Genomic DNA, 24,996 nt, shown 5'->3' on the forward strand with positions numbered 1-24,996 from the left:
AAAAAAGTTCATGTCACTGAATTGAAGCCATTGGCTCTTCATATAATTAGTAATGAATATTTTTTATTTAATAGAAGATAACTTTTAAACAAAATGTTTTTAAGTTTAGAAAAGACGGCTACATCATCAATGATCAGTTTGTGGAGCTCCAACTGACTTATTGAGACATATCATTAAAGAAACAGGGGTCACAGGCAAGTATATTATTTATATAGCAAGTAACATTTTGCATATTTTGTAAAGGCCTCAGTATAATTATTGCCAATTCCATGGGGATAAAAAGATAATATTGCAAAGCTAAGTGTGATATTAATGAGACTGAATTGCTAGAAACAAATAAGCCAAAATATTGGGAATGACAGTGGATGGAGTTAAGTTCAAGACTTATTGCAAAAGTGGGGAAAATAGCAGAACAATTCACTTCAGGGGCGCACTCAGAATTTAATTTTTTTTTGGGGGGGGGGAGTTGAGTAGACAATTTGAGAATACACACTGCATATGACCTATGACTGAGCATCTGCAGTGATCGCCAATACATGATACCTGTGATTTCCTCTGGCCTGGCTCGGTCCACCCAAGCGCTACTTTGTTCACCTTGCATTCACAGCGGCCGTGATCCCTGAGAGCTATAGGGTATTCCCACATTATGTGACTGCTAATTCATAAGTAGTATAGAAATAGAAGACATGACACAACATAAATAAAAAAAATGAATTTTAATTAGGAAAAGATTTTTGGAAAATTCTCTAGTGTTTTCTTCCTTTCTTTTGGGGAAGCCAGGGGCCTTGCTCCCTTCCCCCCTGGGTGCACCACTGATTCACTTAGATATCGAAAAACACCAAAAGACGCAAGAAATTTATTATGTCTTTATAGAGCTTTAATTTGTCGACATCTGCTAATGTACTCAGATTTAGTCACCTGGCTTACATGGGATCAGGAAGTAGTGAGAGGATTCAGAATTGGGTGACCAAGATGGAGGTAGTGTCAGGCAGCATATGGAATGCTTCATATGAAGACAGATAGAAGGGTTGTAGTTTACAAAAATTGTTCATAGATGATGATGAGAAGGAATATGACAGAAGCATATAATTTGCTCAGGTTCTTGAAGAGATACATGATAATTTTTTCAATAAAAGATAGCGAATAGATGTATAGGTTTGTTGTTATTATTATCTTATGAGATTTGTTTCTTGAATAATAGTGAAAGAGAGGTCCGGATTGTTAGAGGTGGCTCTGAATGAAGGGGTTGAAGAAGCATATCTTTAACCTCCCTGATGAGTCTATGGACTCCGTGCAGATGCCCAATTGATAATAACAATAAATTATATATATATATATATATATATATATATATATATATATTGCATATATGTAACAGCATGAGATGAATATCAGTGTATTACTTATAATGCCAAACATACCATTGAGTTAATCTTACCTGTCCCGTAATACCTGTTATAAAAGCTACTTTCCGACTACTGCAGTTATTAACATTTGAGTTAGCCATATCTGAAATGATATACTATCGGGACTGCACACGTTTTGCAACTGATCACTTATTATGATCTTGCGACATGCAGTACACCAATACTGTTAAATACACGTATACAAAACGAAATCCGAACTATGCAACATGATTGATACACCGGCAAACTCAAAAGTTTGTATAGTTATCACGATCACGACGCCACCATACTACGATATATCATTTGATTCAAAATATAGGTCAGTCGCTAAATTTGTAATAAATTGTATTGTACTTGTCAAGAAATTATATTACTGTTTTAATCCTTTACTTAAGCATAGCAAACAAAGTCTAAGCGTGAAGTATTTAGTGACCGTTAACTTCATTTGCCTGAGGACACCATAATGTTTTTGCATTATGGGAAGATCACAACCTACAGGTTTAGATCTTTATTGGGCCCTCGAGCTAGGGGAAAAAAAAAGATCTTATTGATGATCATATATTTTTCATATAAAAGTGGTAAATGGCCTATCACCATATTATTAAATTCTCTGGGTCAGATATAGTTGTTGGAAGTATTCTCAGTTGTAGGTGTGAAATGGATAAAGGTAGAGATTATACGCAAGCAATCTGGATATAAGATGTGTTGTAATGATCCGTTGCATGAGGAGTACAAAGACGGTAACTTGATTGGTAAGAGTATTAAAAGTGGGAAATGAGTAGCATTTAACTAATAAAGTCCAAAAATTCCTTAGGAAATTCTTTTATATGCAGCCAGCAAAAGAAAGAATGATTATGGAAGGATAATACTCGTCGATAAGAATGGAAAAAGAATAGCCACTGCAGAGAATATAATCGTCTCTGCTTCTGCTTCTTCTTCTTCTTCCTAACATGGATTTTAGGCCAGGTGGCCTGTTCCGGTCTCATGCCATCTCTCTCTTGGTCTTCCGATTCTTCTTTTTTTCCCACTTATTTTATATCGGTATAATATTTTCGGTAGTCTGATGTTGTCCATTCCATTTAAATGTTCTATCCATTTTTTTTAATACTGTATTACTATTAGTCACCTGGCTTACTGGTTTTAATTCATAAAACCAATTAATTACTACATAAGAAATTGGTTTTATATTCAGGGATTGTAACATTTCTTCATTTGTTTTATGGTCCCGCTTAATATATCCAGCCTTTTTTCTGAGAAATTTAATTTCTGCTGTTTGAATTCGTTTGAATTCAAATACGATTTGAATTTGTATTTTCTCAGCGAATTCGTTTAAATTCGCTGAGAAAATAAAATCAGCAATTCATGAAGGTATTTCGTCCTGTGACATCATGTAGAGTTTGAGTGCAGTGGAAAATTCGACATAGCCCAGGAGCTATGTCGAAAATTGTGTAAATATTAAGTTAATAAGAATGCGAGACTCCATGATATATCATCGTGTGTTTTGAGGGATGTGCCACAGAGTTGGTATCTGTCTTGAAACTTGTTTAATATGAGACTTATGTTGGGTCATAAAGTAGTGGAAGGAAGGAAAGTTGTACTACTTCATAACAGAGGGTGAGCAGATAGCTAAACTGAAGCTTGACACGATTCAAACTTCAAATTATAGGAGGCAAGTGCGCGAATGTGCGAATGTGTATCAGGTATTGTGGTTAAAGTATTGAAATGAAGTTAGTAAAGAGTGTAATCCAGAATTGATTGACAACATTAGCATTGCTTTTTGATGGACAGCATTGGTTTGCTAAAGAAATAGCATGCTTTCGTAATCTGATTACTTATTAGAGTAACAGGTAACAGGCGCATTGGACAAGGGAGGTGCACACACACACACAGTGGCATATGCATATTGCAAATCGTTTTGATAGACTGTCGTGTGAGAAGTTGATAGTTAAAATTATATATGGCATTGGATGATACTCTGTATTAGAGATTGGTTGTTTGATATGTATCTGGAAATTGTACATTGGGGAACAAAATCCCAGAACAGGAGATTCCTTAGTGAGTGCCTCAGGGGTCTGTTAAAGAACCATTGCTATTTAATCTATAAGATAACAATATTGGGAAAGATTTGAATAGAATATTCCACTGCATATGGTGTAAAGTTGGGATGAACTGTGAGGAGTTGAGCAGACACTGCCACTTATACAAGAGCTCTTGAACAGACTCAGTCAATAGGCATGGAAATGAGGTTACTGGTTGTTACAAAGTAGAATGTATTAAAAATTGGAAAACAAAGATGGGATACAGAGTATATACAGTTGGTGGATTATGTTGGAGAAGGTGGAAGAAATAAGAGATATAGGGATGATGGTGGATAAGCACCTAAAATTTAGAGGACACGTTGTTAAAACTGAGAGGCCAGCACAACGTATTTTGGCAATGATATGGAGAATACTGACTTGAAATCATGAAAAACGACTGAAATGTATAAACAATTTACTTGGAATAAATAAAAGAATAGTGTGATTCCTCGCTGTAATAAATTAATAAATTGGTTAACGATATGGATTTATAATATAGTGACAGATGAGTTGGACAAGGAGAATGGCTACACAGGCCAAACTGCTGGATTGTGCTAAGGCTTTTGGCAGGATACCCCGTGGAATAGTGTTACGCAGACTGGAACAAATGGGGATGGACATTAAACTGATGTGGATATGAGAATGGCTCATGGGCAGATACGAAAAAGTAGTATATGGTGGAGCAGACCCCAGGATAAAGCAGGTAACCAGTGAGGTGCTGCCAGAGGGGGAGGGGTTGGACCATTATTGTTTAATTTGTACATAAATGATATAGGAAATTTGAAGGGAAATATTCAGTTGTTTGCTGATGATGCAAAGTTTGGCAGTGTATTTATTAATCAAGCTGGTGTAGGATGATTTAAATAGGTTAGCAGTATAGGCAAAAGGTAATGAATGTCAGTTCAATGTGTAAAAGTGTAAAGTTAAGTATTTTGAGATACAAATATTACAAACTGTGTACCACACTGAGGACACTGTACTCCAGGAGATTGATAAAGAGGGAGTTGGGGGATGTTGGTGGATAAGGAGCTAAAGTTCAGAGGGTAAATTGCTAAAGTGCACAAGATAGCTCATAGGATTGCTTGGTCATTGATGAACACAATAACATGCAGAGATAAGGAAATTATTCCTCATTAAAAAGCATTGATAGGTTCACATTTGGATTACTGTGCTCAGGTCTGGTCACCTGGAGATGAGGAAGTAGTAAAAAATATTCAGAGGCAAGTGACCAAGTTGGTGAGTGGTGTAAGGAATGCTCCTTACATTGATAGATTGGTATTTGTGAATTTTAGAAGTATATTGATAGGTGGAGAAAAAGGGATATGATAGAAACATTTAAGTTACTTAAAGATTTTCATAAGATTGATATAAGGAAAATATTTCAGAAGTTGGCTAGGGTTGGAATAACAAGAGGTCTTCCATGGACACGAAGTAAATGTTGTTAACAAGGGTGTTAGGAATAAATTTCTCGCTTGGAGAGTGGCGAGAAATTTGTAGTCCCACACTTTATCGCTATTGTAAGTGTTTTTCATTTAAAGTAATCCTTAAAAGAAAATCCTAACAGCAGATTACTAAGAACCGATTACTTCTTCACAGCTTGTAAGTATTTACGCGTATAACGCATTAAGTCGTGCCACCCTGGTTGGCCGATTGGTTAGCGTATCTCCTCTCCAGCCAAAAGGCTGTGGAGAGGAGATACGCTGTGAAAATACTAATGATGGGAAGTAGATGGCGTTGATGCAGATGATGGTTCGTTGGGGTTCGTTTCAGTTGATGGATTGAGTAGTGGAGACGAGAGCCTGTAGAGGAGATGTCTTCCCTCGTGAGTCCTTGGACTCCCTGGAGACATAAAAAAAATCAGCTAACGCCTTTTTATTCCCGTATACGGGGAGTAGGCCAGGCATTTAGCCCTATCTAACTTTTGGAGACTGAGCGGGCAGTTCAATCTCCACTGGTACCAATCAGAGATAGATGGCCCAAGGCTATCACTAATTAAGCGGTACTCAGTGAAGAGAGACGGCTCAAATGTGCCACCATGTCGTGGTCCCTAACCCTAACACAATATATTTAATGTGTGAAATAATGTGGGTTCTACGGTCGATTTTCTTGAGTTTACAGGACGAAAAACCCGAGTTTCCGGGAGGAAAAACCTGCTTGCCCGTGCCAGAGATCGACTAACTCGGGAACCGGTCGAAAAAAGGCTTAGAAAAATTTCCTCTAGTCGCCGACTAGACTCGAAACCAAGTCTTCCTTCGTGCGGCCAAGCGCCTTGGTTGGCAAACGCCACATCCACTGAGCTACACAGGAGACGTCATAATAATAATAATAATAATAATAATAATAATAATTTTTTATTGTTCTTTCAAAAATTTACATATGTACAATGATCATCTTTTCAGTATATTATTTTACAGGTTCAGCACTTTGTGCTAAATATAATGAGATTTAAATAGTAATGATGATAAGTTTTTTTTATATAACAATCATAATAATAATTTATAATTATATTGTTCAGAGTTACATAAGTTGTATAATATTACATGTTGTGGTTTACTATTTTTTTTTCGAGTTTGAAAAGGTGTGATTATACAACAGTATTTACACATATACAATCTAAATATTATGTTTCCTTATTTTCAGAAAGATATGGTGTAAACTCATGATTTACTTTTAAAAGATTTTTTTTTGACATTGCACACATTTGTTACAGTTATTATATACATTTGTTACAATTATTATATACATTACATACATTTGTTTACATATGATACATTACTTACATTTGTTTACATGTGATATTTACATTACATACATTGGTTTACTTTTAATACATACATTGGTTTACTTTTAATACATACATTGGTTTTCATGTGATACGTACATTACATGCATTTGGTTACATATGATACATCTTGGATGAGAACTAATTTCTTTGTTTTCATCCTCGAAGCTTATATGTAAGCTTATCTGAGGATGACACCAGTTGGTTATTATGTATTTTTTTTTTTTGCTGTGTTTTGATGCTACGAAATCTATGATTGAGAAATTCGCTAGCGCGCACTCACGCAAGCACGCACGCGCACACACACACACACACACACACACACACACACACACACACACACACACACACACACACACACACACACACACACACACACACACACACACACACACACACACACACACACACACACACACACACACACACACACACACACACACACACACACACACACACACACACACACACACACACACACACACACACACACACACACACACACACACACACACACACACACACACACACACACACACACACACACACACACACACACACACACACACACACACACACACACACACACACACACACACACACACACACAAAGTTTCGCGTCGCCTTTCCGTAGTGATTATTGTATTTATATGTGATATAATTAGTAGTTTGAGGTCTAGTTATACGGTCTAATAATGAGGTCTAATAATAATAATAACAATAATAATAATAATAATAATAATAATAATAATAATAATAATAATAATAATAATAATAATAATAATAATAAAATTGGCTATATTTCCAGTTAAAAATCAGCCACGTGTAAGCGTCGGCTATGCCTACCGTACGAAGCAAAGATGGCGATGGCGGCAGCAAAAGCTGACGACGAACGAGGACCCCGTCTCTTGCAACCGCAGTGCCGTCGATTGCCAACAAACCCAACGCGCACCAGTTGTAAAATCGATGTCACTGATAAAAAACAAGGATATACTGTGCGAGCTCTGTAGCTACCGGCTACACATTTCAAAAATAGGCGAATTGGAGCACAAGGTATTTATCAACCTCAGCCAGCTCTGTTCGCTCTGCCTCCCTTCTGTAAAACAGCTCCTGAATAGGCAAACGACTCGAAAACCTCGAACAGCACATTAGTGCTATGAACGAAACGTTTGCCTCCAAAATACGATGGCTGGAAGCTAAGCTCAAACTAATTGACGATCAGCGCCACAACGCAAGTTCACCGTGTCCGAAAATGTGCTCCGCATTCTAATTGCATCAACGGTACACGACTCGATTGGAGACCAAAAACAAAAATTCAACACCGTTCTTTTTAACTTTCTGAAGGAAAACGGAAAATCCCTAAAAGAAGACGTCCTGAAATTTGAAGAAGAATGCAACAACGATTCTGAAAATATCTTTAGGTGCCATCGTTTTAGACTCATAAATAAAAGAAAGGAATTTTCAGCGACTCGTAAAAGCAACTTATGACACGCCGACAAGCACATCTAAATTAATAACAGCGATCAACAAGATCAAAGACACTTGCCCTCAATCGCACATGCGTACTCGATCAGACCTATTATTTGCGCACAGGAACAAGGACGCCATCTTGAAAGTTAACTTGAAGAAAACTGTCAAAATTGAGATAACAGTTGGATCATCGACTACAAACAAATTAAATTACTGCAAAAATCATGTGACACCACTAGTAACCACCATAGAGACTAGTATGCAGACATTGTAGAGGAAATGTTCAAGACACTTGAGGTCAAACGTATGCTTTACAGAACTTTGCATATCCACTTCACCGACATCTGTGGTCTAAACTTCAATCTTAATAGTGTCCACTACCATCTTCAGTCTACCAAACATCACCTAATCTTTCTGGCAGAAACTCAAATCTCACCTTCCCCACCACTATTCATTTCAACCTTCCAAACGATACACTCTTAAATTCTTTTTGACCCAAGGGTGGCCTCTGTGCATACATTCGCTGACATACCTTGCTGGAGAGCACTCAACCTAGACGCACCCAACTTTGATCTTCGGTGGTTGAAAATATCCCTTCCCACTCAACAAAATTCATTTCCTGTCTCTATCGCTCCCATAAATCCACCTTCCTCTCTGAGCTGTTTAATTCTACTCCTAGGAGATTTTAATGTCCACAACAGCAACTAGATTTCCTCCTCCACTTGTACAAATCTTGCAGGCAGAGATGCTAAAACATTTGACGTCATAAACGATCTTACACAACTTGTTGAGATGCGAACCAGAATACCAGATAACCCGGAACGCTCCCCAAACATCCTACATCTCTTCCTCGCCAACGACTCTTCCAAGTACACAATGCCTGCAGTGGGCCTCCCAAGGTCTAAATGGAACTTATATACAGTGACGTAACGAGGGTATGAAACGCCTGTGGCAAGTGTCTAACCTGCGCCCCCCAACCCAAAAATGACAAAAATGTTATACGTTCTGCGCCCCAAACTTAGTTGTGCCCGTGGAGGCGCCTCTTTTGTCACGCCCTCGTTACGGCACTGCTTATATGTGCAGTGAGTTGTCTGTTACATACCCTTGGTACAGTTAATAAAAGGTTAATATTGTCATCATTCCCCTTTTACATTTATTCAAACACTCCTCATAATTAAAATTTATGAAGCTGGATAATTAAAAATTTCTTGAACTTCTATTTTAATTATGTCTCAAATAAATTACATACATGTAACGTAAAATTTAAGCAATAACACCACATTTTTCTTTCATGTGTCTTAAGAACAGATTGTAACTAATATCACCCTAATTTCCCTAATGTGCAATTGATATAACAGGGTAATTCATGTACTGTTAGTAATAATAATACCACAATAATAATTTGCTCTTATAGTTACGCAAGGAAATACGATTATGTGTTAACGTTTATATTTTTGTTTATAATGTTTGACAAAATACGATTATACAGAGTATGTGTGAGCCTCCGTAGCTCAGTCAGTATAGACGAAACCCTTTGGTCGGAAAGACCTGGGTTTGATTCCCGTCAGTGATATGAGAAACATTTATCTAGTCTCTTTCGACAAAAGGTGAGTTAGCCGCTTTCATACGGAGGTGGAGGGTTTTCTTCCGGTAACTCGGGTTTTTCTTCCCCCAGAACAGGCAAACCGGTCCCATGAACACACTCTTCTACAGAGATAGATCACCTCCAGGAATAAAGAGGAACAAACCTATTCCGTAGGATTTCGATTCCGAATGCCTGCACGGGAGAAGGTGTTGGTTTACGCTTGAGCGTAAATTAGAATAGGATGGAGTATGTGCAATATACACAATTAACACATCACATTTCTTCTAGTACAAACATATACTGAATAATAATAATAATTATTATTATATAATTATTAATAACAAAATGCAGAGTACATTAAAAAAAAATCAAAAAATCAGCTAATGCCTATTTGTTCCCGTATAGGGAGTAGGCGGGGCCGTTTACCCTATAGGTCGGTCGATTGGTAGAGCTTCTGCTACTAATGGCTCACGCAAAAAGCTAAGCAAGTAACATAATAATAATAATAATAAATATGCATATTTTCACTAGCTAGACATTTATCCATAGTATTCATAATATTTATAATTTGCGCATGAGCACGAAACTGCATACAATGCACTATGCAATACTGTAATAAAACACACAATTCAACAATAATAATAAAACAATAATAATGGAATCATTTTATATAACTGTACATAATTTTTTTCCATTTTGTCATTCGTATTTATATCTCAATAATTTTTTATATTATTATGTATAGCTAGCCCATGTCTATTACTAATTATAGGTGGCACAGATGAAGAGCAGAGAAAACAAGTGCTGCCATCTCTTGATACGTAACCCTAACATGATATGTTACTGTCTAAAATAATGTGGGTTCTAGGACAGATTTTTTTGCGTTTTACGGGAGGAAAAAAAAAACGAGTTTTCCGGAGGAAAAAACCACTTGCCCATCCCAGAGATCGACTAACTTGAGAATGGGTCGAAGACAGGCTTAGATAAAGTCCCTCCAGTAGGCGACTGGACTTGAACAAAATTCTTCGGGCGGGCAAAAATACTTCGACCAAAACTCAATTGTAATCAACGGCACCAATGTTAATGATACATAATCCGAGAATAATGCAACCCACGCCACTATAGCTACACTGTCACACATACCACTGCATTAACAACAAAAAATACACATCGAACAGTCACCTAACAAAATTAGAAACATTACACAGGAAAATCGTGTCAACAGTGATCTAGACACATTACACGCAACAACCAATATCCGACCAGTACGTGGCGATACACAGAATCCTGAGCGTTAAAAATCTGAAACACTACTTAATATTACTAAGGACTTACTTCAACATCACCTATCGAAACAACAGAGAAACATATCGTATAACACGACCTACAACAACTCTCTACATCCCCACACCCTTCAATAACTCATACGGTTCTTTTGTGAGATCACATAAGATACCTGCGCAACTCAATAACCTACCAAGAAAGTTAAAACACGTAGATAACTACAGAACATTAAAAAACGAACTCTGGAAAATATACCCACAAAGTTAAGAAACCATTAACACTAATATACACATCACAAATCACTAGCATCCGATCATTCCATCCATAAAAGTAACAACAGCATAAATAGTGAAGGCTAAATCCCACTCTCTTCATAAAAGCTAACCCAAGCTTCGATGTAGGTGGAATTAACCTGCCTCACTCATCTACAAGTAATCCTTATAAGCAAATGCAGAAATGTGTATGTATAATCATTCTTTCTCAAACTTAAAAAAAAAATAAAATAAAATAAAAATAAAATAAAAAAATATTATTATTGTAAATACATATAAAGGCAAAAAAGTATTATTAAAAAAATTTAATTGCAATCGAATGTAAGCAACACTTAGCGCTGAACTCTGTAAAATTATAAGATGCAATGTCACACAAGATGTTTATTGTATGTATAAATATTTTAGCAATCAATAAAATATATTTTAAAAAATTATTACGGTATACAACAATAAAGTAATAATAAGTAAACAACAAGTAATAAACAACAATAAGTAAAGTATACAACAATAAAGAAGATACTGAAGATACTGATTATTATGTGATAATATCATTAATATAATACTCTTATGTAACATGAAAAAATAATGTAATAAATTATTCTTATAATCAAAAAATTATATAAACAAAAAAAATATTGTACAAAAAATTCTGAATAATCTTCATTGTTAACATTAGAAGAACATGTTGTAAATACATAATATACAAAAAATACTATTAAAAATTTTAGAAAAAAAATCAGTTAACGCCTTTTCATTTCCATAATGCAGCACTTAAAGCTGAATTCTGTAAAATTATAAGGTGCAATGTCACTCAAGATGTCTATTGTATGTGTAAATATTTTAGAAATCAATTAATTACTATTACTATTAAAAATTATTATTATTATTATTCTGTATATTCTATATTCAAAATATTCTATAATATATATTCTATATTTCTGTATAATCTTTATTGTTAATATTAGAAGAACATGTGTTTTAAATACATAATATAGAGGCAAAAAAGTATTATTAAAAATTTTCATAAGTTGCAATGTCACTCAAGATGTTTATTGTATGTGTAAATATTTTAGCAATCAATAAAAAATATTATCATTATAAGAAAAAAATTATTATATTATTATTTATTATCGTTTGTGTGTGCGTGCGTGAATTTCTCAATCATAGAATTCGTAGCTTCCCAACACAGGAAACAAACCAATAAATAATAACCAATCTGGTGTCATCCTCAGATAAGCTTACAAATAAGCTTCAAGGATGAATGCTGAGAAATTACGTCTCATCCAAGACAAAAAAAAAAAATAAATAAATAAAATAATAATAATAAAAAAGTATGTATCATATGTAACCATATTCATTTAAGTACGTATCACATGAAAACCAATGTATGTAATGTATATATTATATGTAAACAAATGTAAGTAATGTTGTATTATATATAATCAAATGTATGTAATAACTGTAACAGATGTATGTAATGTAATAAATAAATAAATAAATAATATATATATATATATATATATATATATATATATTACCATTATCATTATTTGTTGTAAATTTTGAAATATAAATGTAACAGATAAAATGTAGAAAAAAAACTAGTATATATATTTATACAAATTTAATCCATAACCAATATGTCAAAATGAAAGAGATTACTCTTAGCATATTATATTAATCATTGTAAATATGTATGTGAAAAAGCGTAAAATACAGTGTTATTATTAATTTAAAAAAATATTATTAATATTATTTTCAAATTAAAAATAGCATTGTGAAAAAGTGAAATGAATCCATTCAGCATTCCCTGCTGATTTCAAAAAAGAAACTATGAATATCATTTGAGAATTACTTGAACTGCAGATGAAAATAAAATGTAAATAACAAAATGCTGAAAAAAAATTATGTATATTTATCTAAAAAAAATTATTCCACAACCAATAACATTAATATGAAAAATATCTCTCTCTCTTAACACATGAAATGAATAATTATAAATATATATGGGAAAATGGAAAATACATTGTTAGTTATTATTATTTATGTATTTAAATAAGATATTCACTTAACATTAAATACTGAATATTTGTAGTGAACAAAAATTTAATAGTAATACTTCAATTGTATATTTGAAAATATTTTGTATAAATGAAGAGGATAATAAACTTTGTCAAAAAAAATTATTGTATTAGTCATTCATTATACAGAAAATTCTGTACAATCTTCATTGTTAATATTAGAAGAACATGTGTTGTAAATACATAATATACAGGCAAAAATTATTATTAAAATTATTAATTGAAATTAATTGAAATTATTAATAATAAGTGGCAAACAATAATTGAACAATAAGTGGCAAACTCTACAGGTTAAAAGACATAGTTCCCATATGCCTAAAAACACTAATATACAAAGCACTATGCCAAAATATACTAAGATACGCTATAACAACGTATGCTTTCTGTGCACCCTACAAATTAAATAGATTAATGTCGCTACAGTACAAAATGACAAAACTGATCTTTTGGGAACAAAGAGAAAGTAACGACCTTATATACATTGCAATGTCAGAACACAAAATACTGACAGCAAAACATTTATGTCACTATGCAGCCTTGCTAAAACATTATTTCGATGCCAACTACAGGACAGTCAGAAATACATACCGTATAACAAGACCTCAGACAACTAATTATATCACATATAAATACAGTAATCACTACGGAAAGGCCATGCGAACTTCTACATCCCAGACATGATAAACAAATTACCTTTTTAATACAGAAACCTTACAAATTACAATAGCAAAAGAGCTCTAAGGACATACTATAAACAAGAAACACGCACCCAAAATACCATACAAACTTAATGAAACACAATATATTCGCCTCAGGCTTCTAGTTCAGCGACGCATCAATACTATCCAAGTTGTGTGTGTGTGTGTGTGTGTGTGTGTGTGTGTGTGTGTGTGTGTGTGTGTGTGTGTGTGTGTGTGTGTGTGTGTGTGTGTGTGTGTGTGTGTGTGTGTGTGTGTGTGTGCGCGCGTGCGTGCGTGCGTGTGTGTGTGCGTGTGTGCGCGCGTGCGTGCGTGCGTGTGCGTGCGTGAGTGCGTGCGCCCGAATTTCTCAATCATAGATTTCGCAGCTTCCCAACACAGCAAAAAAAAAAAAAAAAACAATACATAATAACCAACTGGTGTCATCCTCAGATAAGCTTACATTTAAGCTTCGAGGATGAAAGCAAAGAAATTAGTTCTCATCCAAGATGTATCATATGTAACCAAATGCATGTAATGTATTTATTATATGTAAACAAATGTATGTAATGTATCATATGTAATTAAATGTATGTAATGACTGTAACAAAAGTATGCAATAGAGTGAATATATCCACTGATATTGTATATATAGAATGTAAAATTGCAAAGAAACATCTGTAATAATCATTATTATGAATATTATAATAATATACGTTGTAAACAATAAAAAAAATGCATCTCCATGGAATCTGAAGACTCATCACGGGAGACCCAATCTATCCACACAAACTATCATATCTCTCCTTGAAACCATTAACAGAGAAAGTAATCACAAATGACTCTGGCCATCCATTCCACTCATTCACAAATCTCCATGCAAAAAATCTAGTCTTCACCCCCTACTAGCCACACCTTTATTCAACTTCCAGGGATGACTCCTTGTTACGGTCCCTGCATTTAATCTGCATCAATCTTATAAAACCCTTTGAGAAACTTAAATATTTCGATCATATCCGTCCCTTTTTCTCCTATCAACCAACTTCTGTAATACAAACACACACCCTCAATCTGTCTTCATAGGGAAAGTTACTCAGCCATTCACCATCTTGTTCACTTGCCTCTGAATCCTTTCCACTGCTTCCTCATCCACAAAAAACCCAGACTTGAGCACAGTAATTCAGATGTGGGCATATCAAGGCTTTATAAAGGGCAATAATTCTTTATCTCTACATGTTAATGTTCTTCAATTGCCAAGTAATCTTATGGTCTACCTTAGCAATATGTCTTCTAAAGTTTAACTTTCTTTCTTCCACCACCACCACCCCTAAATATCTAGCTTCATTAATTACCTGGAAATTAATGAAGTGCCATCAATATGATTTCCCGTCGAAGACGTGAGGAATTTGAGAATCTTCCTCAGCCATAGCCGGTCTTGAGCGCGGGCAGGAGGTTTTTTTCCGCCAGTTTATCTAGTGTTTTTCATCCTGCAAGCAGGCAAAACGGCCACTTGAACACACACGGATCTACATCCATAAATATCTAACTCCCCATGAGGGGGCACAACTCGCCCCATTAGGGACAGGGGGGGGGAAAGGGAGGAAACGCCATACGAATAAATAAATAAATAAAAGTGCCATCAATATGATTACACAGATTTTTCCAAAATGCATAATTTTGCATAAACTGACACATTAACTTTTGCCCATGCTGACAACCTATTGAAATCTTCCTGCAGGCTCTTCACATCGCCTTGCTTAACAAATACTCTACCTACGTGGATGGCCGGAAAAGTTTTCGGCCTATCAATGAAAAAACGAATTTATAATTTTAAAATTATTTATATTTTCAACATAATCTTCCTTGAGTCTAATACATTTATTCCAGCGATGCTCCAGGGCCATTATCCCGTCCCCTGTAGTGGTTCTCAGTAAGATCTGCAAAAGATCCCTCGAAGAAAAACGCTGACCGGCGAGGAAGAGTTTTAGTTTTGAGAAGAGATAGAAGTCAGAGGGAGCCAAATCTGGGGAATAGGGTGGATGGTCCAACAATTCATAGTGCAGATTCCTTGATTTTTCCCTTTTCCAAATCACCTTTGTGGGCAGGTGCATTGTCCTGTGAAATGATTTTTTTTTCTTCTGCAAACCGGGTCTTTTCTTGAATTTTTTCGTTTAGTCTGGATAAAAGATTCCCCGGTTATTGGTTTACTCTTTTCATGATAATTAATAAACAAAATGCCTTTAGCATCCTAAAACACTGATGAGAAAACTTTGTCTTCTTTGGCGCTGAACAACCAGTTTCTGTTCTCTATTTTGACTGCTGTTTGGATTCTGGTGCGTAATAGGGAATCCAAGTCTCATCCATAGTAATAAATCGACGCACTAAATCAGTTTTATTCTTGTTAAAATGCTCCAAGTACTGTTCAGAGATTTTCATGCGAGTGCATTTTTGATCTGCTGTGAGCAAGCTCAGCACCACCCATCTTGCACAAAGCTTTTTCATTTGCAATTCTTCGTGCAAAATATATCCTACACGTTCTTTTGAAATGCCTATAGTCTCAGTAATTTCACTCACTTCGACTTGCCGGTCACCCAATACCATATTGTGCACTTGATCAATGATTTCTGGTGTTGTTACACTTTTTGGACGTCGTTCACGTGGATCATCTTCAAGGCCACGTTTAAACTCGGCAGCCTATTTCTTAATTGTCGAAAACGAAGGGAAGAATGCCCATAGTTTTATGAACTTCGAATGAATTTCTTTTGGCGTGAAACCTTTTTTTACAATGAATTTTATTACCTCACGATACTCAATTTTATCCATTTCAAGGGATGCGTGAACATTTTGGCTTTCGAAAGCTGTTTAAAAAAATTACTTGGTAGAATGGCTTGCAATTTCACATGGATGCTTATAATAGATGTACCAACTGAGTAAAAAAATCTTGCTGACAGCGTTGCCATTGAGGGTCATGACCGAAAACGTTTCAGACCACCCACGTAATTTCGCATCATCGTCTGAGGAAGATAATAGATGGTGCTGATTTCGTGGCTTCTTTCCGTACCCATCGCAAACGATGTGTGGATTTAACTGTTTATATGTAAGTGCTTGGAAACATACACACTTATATGTAAGTGTGTGTGTGTGTGTGTGTGTGTGTGTGTGTGTGTGTGTGTGTGTGTGTGTGTGTGTGTGTGTGCGTGTCCAATATGAGGTGATTGTGTTTTCGACTATCTCTTCCCTTATCCCTAATAAGGAGTCCCTTTGTTATATTTTTTACTTTGATGCACATATTTTCTGCTTATTCTAATTTACAGTTTATTTCTATTACTTCTAATTTATGTTTGCTAAATATTATTATTATACACCGCCTTGTTTAGTTTCTCTGCAGTGTTTGTGTTGTTGAAAGGTTGGCATTTGGTAGATGGTTGCCTCTTCGTTTGTTGTGGATACTTCTGTTTATACTAAAATATCTATGTTTTATATCTTCCTTCAGTTGGAGAATATAGTACTTTTTTGGGACAGTTTCTTGTTTCCCTTCAGTGTAGAATGTGGCAGCTGTCGTATTCCGATGTAATTAGATCTGTTTGGTGGTCTGAGTTCATGTGGGTAGGTATGTTGTTCTCCTCTTTAAGACATATTAGTGCACAATTTAATGTAGCAGCCTGTTCAGAACTTATAAAGATTTTATTTAGATTGGCTTTGCATCTTGTGCGTTTTAAGGAATATTTTGCTGTCTGTTACTAATATAAACTGGTAGTTTTTCTTTGTGTTTACTCTTCTTGTATGGTAGAACAATTTCTGATAATATGGTGTTAAGTACTCGGGCAGGTAGATTGCAGTATGGTGAAATCCAATCAGATCCTTGACTAGTGTTCATTATTATTATTATTATTATTATTATTATTATTATTATTATTATTATTATTATTATTATTATCTTGCTGGATTTTATGAGGTTATCTTTTGTTGGGTTGTTTATGAGCTGCACTAGAAGGGAAGGTGGAGGCTTCTCTCTCTCTCTTTGAGGTAATCTATGAACTGACTGGATATCTTTCGGTTTGGGAGCGCTGTGTCTCTTAAATGTTCAATGGATGCAGTTTCTGGGAGAGCATCTATGAGGATATCATTTTTATGCTGTTGTTGGTTTAGGAGTTCCTAATGTTGTTTTTAAGAATTTAGTTCTTCCCGTAGTTCTATTGTCTCTTTAATTAAGTCATGTTGTCTTTTCGTCAGCACTTTTATGCTCTTTCAATTTCTTTAACGGTCAGCAATTCTTCTTCTACAGAGCTGTTTTTAAATTTAATAAACTCCCTATATTGGTTAAATTTATCGTAATTCGTGCAGTATGCTTTTCCAACAGTTCTTCAACAAATATGATTAACCAGTCTTTTAAGTTTCATGGTCTATTTTCTAGTAATGGATTCAAAATGGGCTCACCTAAGTTTCTGTTATTATACTCCTTGTTATTCATTTCCTCTGCTGTTGGTTGCTGCATTTGGCAGTTTGGAACTTGCTGTTGTTTGTTGCATTGACTGCCATTGAAGGCGACATAGGGAAATTACAGTGTAGGCACTTCCACTCGTCACGCTTTGCATTCGATTTTGGATGCCAGCTTGTCTTGGACAATCCATAACATAGAAAATGCATATTTCTCTGGTTGTTCCTGCATGATATGTGGTTTCTCCCCCCCCCCCAAAAATCTTTCTGGCATTTATAGCACTTCATCTTCTTTCTGGATTTGGTGATCCTGGTGTGATTGCCAAGATGGCGACTTCCTTTGTTCTCCTGTCACGTGGTTGACCACCATTTGCTTCAAGTATTGAATTATAACTTACTTACTATTTAACAGATATAATTTTTGGATTAATATTTTCGGCTTGACCAATGGAATTCATTAATACACTTCGAATATTAATCCACAAGTAAAAAAAGAAATCTTCTTTAGAACTTTAAAAAATGGGTGCGTCGAATTAGTGTGTTTGCTACTACCAAACAAACAAACAAACAAATAAATAAATTAAGGGGATAAAAATCCCTTATTATTTTACAGCCAGTATGCGAAACTCTAAGATCGAAAACTACGATCTAAGCGTTTCATGCCGAAGAACTATTGGCGAATCCAAGCGTAAATGAACACCTGGTGGTACAACACCAAGGCAACTCGTTGCAAAGGTGGAGCAAGCTCCGTCACTATTCTTGATATTTTCTCATAATATAAAACACAGCTCCTAGGAGATGTAATACTGCCTTACATTATGAGGAGAGGTCACTACCCAGACCGGTTTCAATCTTTTTTTGAGGTCTCATCAGTGAGTAGGTAGACCTGGACGAAATCAAAGTTTAAGTGAAAAGAACTTACATACCTTCACTATACGAATGCCAGAAAGGTTTGTATTATAACTAAGATATTATAATTATAACTAAGATAAAATCTTAGTTATAATTATAATATCTTATAATATTATAATATCTTTTATATCTTTTTATCTTAGTTATAATATTATAACTAAGATAAAAAGCCAAACGGCTATTTTTTCTGGCGAAGTTAATTAAATTAAGGGGATAAAAATCCCTTGTTATTTTACGGCCAATATGTAAAACTCTAAGATCGAAAACTACGATCTAAGAGTTTCATGCCGAAGAACTATCGGCGAATCCAAGCATAAGTGAACACTTGTTAATACACGTGGTTATAATATATGCGCACACCTTTCTGGCATTCGTATAGTGAAGGTGTGTAAGTTCTTTTCACTTAAACTTTGATATCATCCAGGTCTGCCTACTCACTGATGAGGCCTCAAAAAAAAAATGCTTGAAACCGCCCTGGGTAGTGACCTCTCCTCATAATGTAAGGCAGTATTACATCTCCTAGGAGCTGTGTTTTACATTATGAGAAAATATCAAGGATAGTGAGGGATCTTGCTCCACCTTTGCTTCGAGTTGCCTTGGTGTTGTACTACCAGGTGTTCACTTACGCTTGGATTCGCCGATAGTTCTTCGGCATGAAACTCTTAGATATTAGTTTTCGATCTTAGAGTTTTGCATACTGGCTGTAAAATAATAAGGGATTTTTATCCCCTTAATTTAATTAACTTCGCCAGAAAAAATAGCCGTTTAGCTTTTTATAAACAAATAAATAATTAAATAAATAAATAATATAGGCCTGTGTAGCTCATTAGAAGTGGCGCTTGGTAGCACGAAGATAGACTTATAAATTCGAGTCTATTAGCCGACTGGAGGAACTTTTTCTAAGCCTTTCTTCGACCAGTTCCCGAGTTAGGCGATCTCTGGCACAGATCTCTGGTTCTTTCTCCCGGAAACTCGGGTTTTTCATTCCGTAAACGCAAGAAAATCGACCGTAGAACCCACATTATTTCAAACTGTAACATATCCTGTTAGGCTTAGGTACCAGGCGATGGCAGCACTTGTTCGCCGGTCTCTTCATCAGTGGCTGCCTATAATTACCGATGACGTGGGCCAGCTATCTCTTTTTGGCTACCGATGGAGATTGAACTGCCCACTCAGTTTCCAAAAAGCTAGATAGGGTTTAAAGGCCTCGTCTACTCCCTATAAGGGAATAAAAAGGCGTTAGAGTATTGTTATTATTATTTTATAAATAAATAATAATTTGAATTCAAAAAAGGAAGGCTGAGAAGAGAACGAAACAAATAAGTGATATTTCAGCACTTTTCGTGTATAAGAATATGTTGAAAAAGACACCTTGTCTTGTAAATAACGAGCTAATTTGCCTAAAAAAATTAAAGAAAGGAAATGAGTAAACAGAAAAAGCCAAGGCAGAGGGTGTAGATAGTCATTCGGTGTAAAAAAAAATTTAATACACGTAGATAATAAAGGAGTCGTACACATTTATTTTGGTCAAACTAATATTCTTAATCGTGTCATTTATAATCTTGTCTCCATCTTCATTAGATGATGAGTGGTTCACTCGCTTGAAGAAACTTGAAGAAGGGAAGTGGCGGTGTTTTCCTTCTTGGTCTTGACTTTTATTATCAAAATTGGCTTCAATAATGCAACCCAAACGTCCATCTTGCCTCACTCTTCAAGCTACACAGAAAATCGGTGTACGTGCAGCTCTAAGTGGCTTTTTTTCCACAACACCGCTCAATAATCTTCCATGTTGCCTGTTACGGAATGCGTGAAATAAATGTTTTTTGTCTAGCCTACCTTATTGTTATCTAAAATACAGAGATAAACGGAATAGTACATAGTACACATTTATACCTAACGTTGAAATCTTAAAACAGTTAAAAACCATAAATAGCAATGCAACTATTTGCTAAAAGTCACAAGAAAACTATATTTTTTAGTTTAATCGCTCAATACTTCAAAATACCACCCGCGAAAGGTTGGAAAGCCTATGATGCAAAGTGTTAGTATCATTGGGAAGGTGGAGAGGAAATGATGGATAATCCCTTGGTGTACATGAACCCAGCTCTACAAACTAAACATGGGACTAATTTTTTAAACCCGTTCAGGCCTCCTGTAAGATTGTTGTCTCATTCAGGATGATTTCTTGAAGAGCAGAAGCGCTGTCCACTCAGCCAAGTGGACAATTATCACCTATCTTTTGGACACGTGCAGTTGTTCAACATCTTGAAGGAAAAAGGCACAGAATGTGTATAAGATGCGAGTACTGCTAAATTGTGCTCTGAAACTTAACTACACAAACAGGCTAATTGGTGCTTATAAAAAAAAAAAATCAGAATCAGCTAACGCCTTTTTATTCCCGTATATACGGGAGTAGGCGAGGCCATTTTAGCCCTATCTAACTTTTGGAGACTGAGTGGGCAGTTCAATCTCCACTGGTACCCAATCAGAGACAGATGGCCCAAGCCTATCACTAATTAAGCGGTACGCAGTGAAGAGAGACGGCTCAAATGTGCCGCCATCTCGTGGTGACTAACCCTAACACAATATATTTAATGTCTGAAATAATGTGGGTTCTACGGTCGATTTTCTTGAGTTTACAGGACGAAAAACCCGAGTTTCCGGGAGGAAAAACCTGCTTACCCGTGCCAGAGATCGACTAACTCGGGAACCGGTCGAAAAAAGGCTTAGAAAAATTTCCTCTAGTCGCCGACTAGACTCGAAACCAAGACTTCCTTCGTGCGGCCTAGCGCGATGGTGTGGAAACGCCACATCCACTGAGCTACACCATTAATGTTTGTATTTTTTAAAATATCTCTAACATTATTAAAAATACTTATTACTTAAAGCGATTCTTGTTCTGATCTTTGTTTTCTACATAGAAAACAATAGATCGAATATTATCTACTTCTTCTTCTGCAGCTTTTCCCACTTAAGTAGGATCGCTGTTTGTGGTGATTCTCCTCCACAACTTCCTGTCTTGGACTGTAGCCACCTCCAAGTTCTTCATCCTCAAGTCCTCCTCAGCCATCTCCCGCCATCTCTTCTTTGGCCGTCTGTTTTTCCTCCTCCCGTGCATATCCGTGCATACCCTCCTCATCACATGACCAACTCAATTTTGCCTCCTGTATCTTTGCTCCTAAGTTCGTAACATTCGCCGTTCCCCTTACACAGTCATTTCACAGATGATTCTTTCTGGTCACACCGCACATCCGCCTAAGCATTCTCATCTCCGCTACTTCTATCCTGCTGATGTTATTTTTCCTCAGGACCACAGTTTCCAAAGCATACGTCATAGCTGGTCTCACTACTGTCCTGTAGATTTTGCCTTTCAGATTGATCGGCACCCTCATATCGCATAACACTCCAGCCATCTCTCTCCAGTTCCTCCTTCCTACTTCCTTCTCAGCCTCACCATCCTCTTTCATTGTTGAACCTAAGTATCTAAAGTCACTGACCTTCCTGATGACGTTTCCTTCCAGCTCCAGATCTGTCTCCTGGCCGCCGTCCACTTTACAACACATATACTCTGTCTTACTTCTGCTCAGTCTCATACCTCTCTCTTCCAGTACTTTCCTCCAACTTTCCAGTTTAGCTGCCACTTCTTCTCTTAATTCTTCACACCACAATGTCATCCGCATACAACATAGTCCAAGGCGCGTCTTCTCTCACCTCCTCCGTCACACCTCCATCACAATATTAAATAGTAACGGATTTAATGCTGACCCTTGATGCAAGCCAGCCGTCACTGGAAAACTTTCTATCTCTCCTCAGGCAGGTTCGAACACTTGTCTTCACACTTCGTACATCTCCTGCACCAACCCCACATATTTCTCCGCTACCCCTTCTTCTCCTCAGACACCTCCAGACTTATTGCCTTGGCACTCTATCAAACGCTTTCTCCAGATCGATAAATACCAGATGTAGCTCCCGTTGCTTCTCTCGAAACTTTTCCATCATAGATAGAAAGATAGACAGATTTTGAAGGAAACAAAACCTGGATATGAAATTCCTAAATATAATATTAAAATTTCCAATCTGTTATATGTGGATGACTTAAAGTTATATGGAAAATTGGCACAGCAGATAGGCTCAATATTGAGCACGGTTCGAATTTTCAGTAGGACGTCAAAATGGAATTTGGTTTGGATAGATGTGCAGTTTTATCGATTAAACGAGAAGCCAGAGTGATATTCCCAGCTCGAAAGTTAAACAACAAGCAGCAACGGAATAGATGGAGTTAAAAATATTCTGACAGCAAAACTTAATGAATTGAACGCAATTAGAGCAACAAATTATTGGGCCAGACCAATGATCCGATACATATCTGACATAATAGATTGGACAAATTGGACCGCAAAACTAAGAAATTAATGACGATGCATCGTGAATTACATCCACGAAGTGATGTTGACCCGTTTTACCTATTAAGGAGAATAGGTGGAAGGGGTCTGCTGCAAGTGAGACAGATTGTGAAAGAAGAAATTAGCTTTAAAAGTTACATCGACAATAGCTCTGAGAAATGTATATATATATATATATATATATATATATATATATATTTATATATATATATATATATATACAATGTATATATATATATATATATATATATATATATACACATTGCAGCAAAAAAACAAAACTGACGTGACCAAGACGTACAAATGGTTACAATATGGATATATCAAAAAAGAAACAGAAGGATTTATTCTAACAGATCAAGAACTGGCATTACAGGCTAATGCGATGAAAGAAAAATTTTGAACATCAATAATAACAGCAAATGCAGATTATGCTATCATAAAGATGTGACTGTAGAACATCTAATCAGCGCCTGCAGCAAAATAGCTCAAACTGACTATAAATGCGGCCATGATCAAGTGGCCAAAATAGTTCATTGCATGTATGCAAAAGATATGGCTTTCCTACTTCTGATAACTAGTGGCAGCATAAAACAGAGACAGTATTGGAAAATGAAACAGCAAACATTCTTTGGGACTTTAGAATACAAACCGATCAGCATTTGGAACACAACAGACGTGACATCACAATTATCGAACATCGACAGGTTTGGATTATCGATATTGCAGTACCCAGTGATAACAACATTAACAACAAAGAACTGGAAAAATTACTAAATATCGAGATCTGGCAATCGAAGTTGGCCGACTGTGGCTTAAACACACTGAAGTCATCCCAATAGTTATCAATAATATCAATAATCACTTGATATCAATAATAATGAATATAAATCAATAACAAGAAAAATAAATCAAAGACGCTATCCGACTATTTACAACACTTAACATCAACGAAGTGATCCCATATGATCTACAAAAATCAGGATTACTTGGAAGAACGGTTCATATTTTACCTAGCTCAGTCAGTAGAGATGAAGCCCTTCGGTCGGAAAGTCCTGGGTTCGATTCCGTCCACGATGTGAGGAACCTTTATTATCTAGTCTCTTTCGACCTCAAGGTGAGTTAGCCGGTCTCATACGCAGGTGGGAGGTTTTTCATCCCTCAATGTAGGCAAAACCGGTCCCCTGAACATATACGGCTGCAGTCATAAATACTTACGCACGGAAGGGGAAACCACCTTTAAAATTAAAAAGTAACCCCCTAGTAATCAGCTGCACCCCTCTCAAAGAGAGGAAGCCCCAAGATTCTTGGGTAGAATCTGAATTGCTCATCAGTGAAAGTGTTGTTTAAATCAGTGCTTCCCAAACTTATGGATGCCAAGGCCCCCTTTGGAAAAATTAAAATATTTCACGGACCCATCGAAAAAAAAAATCGTAATACAGACATATATTATTATAATATTTATTGCATTTATATTCATTACAATTTATATTCAAGATTTTGCGTTTGTAAGCTTTATTTATGCTTCTTATCAATACCTTTGAAATGAAACTTATATGAATAAGCATACATTTACTAATACGCAGGAAGCAAAATTTGTGAACCAAAA

General features: G+C 35.9%; 1 protein-coding gene across 1 annotated transcript in view; it reads right to left on the reverse strand.

The window, feature by feature from the left end:
- Gmd (GDP-mannose 4,6 dehydratase) overlaps positions 1-1,634 on the reverse strand; it is a 133,501-nt gene extending 131,867 nt beyond the window's left edge. Inside the window, exon 1 of the mRNA XM_090397715.1 lies at positions 1,439-1,634. Coding sequence (XP_090253841.1) covers positions 1,439-1,507 — 69 coding nt within the window. The 5' untranslated portion in view covers positions 1,508-1,634. The remainder of the gene's footprint in view (positions 1-1,438) is intronic.
- Positions 1,635-24,996: the final 23,362 nt, after the last annotated feature.

This window comes from Typopeltis vanoorti, chromosome 9 (genome assembly GCF_054136105.1).
Source record: "Typopeltis vanoorti isolate ZY-2024b chromosome 9, IOZ_Tvanoo_1.0, whole genome shotgun sequence".
In the NCBI taxonomy this organism is placed as follows: domain Eukaryota; kingdom Metazoa; phylum Arthropoda; class Arachnida; order Uropygi; family Thelyphonidae; genus Typopeltis; species Typopeltis vanoorti.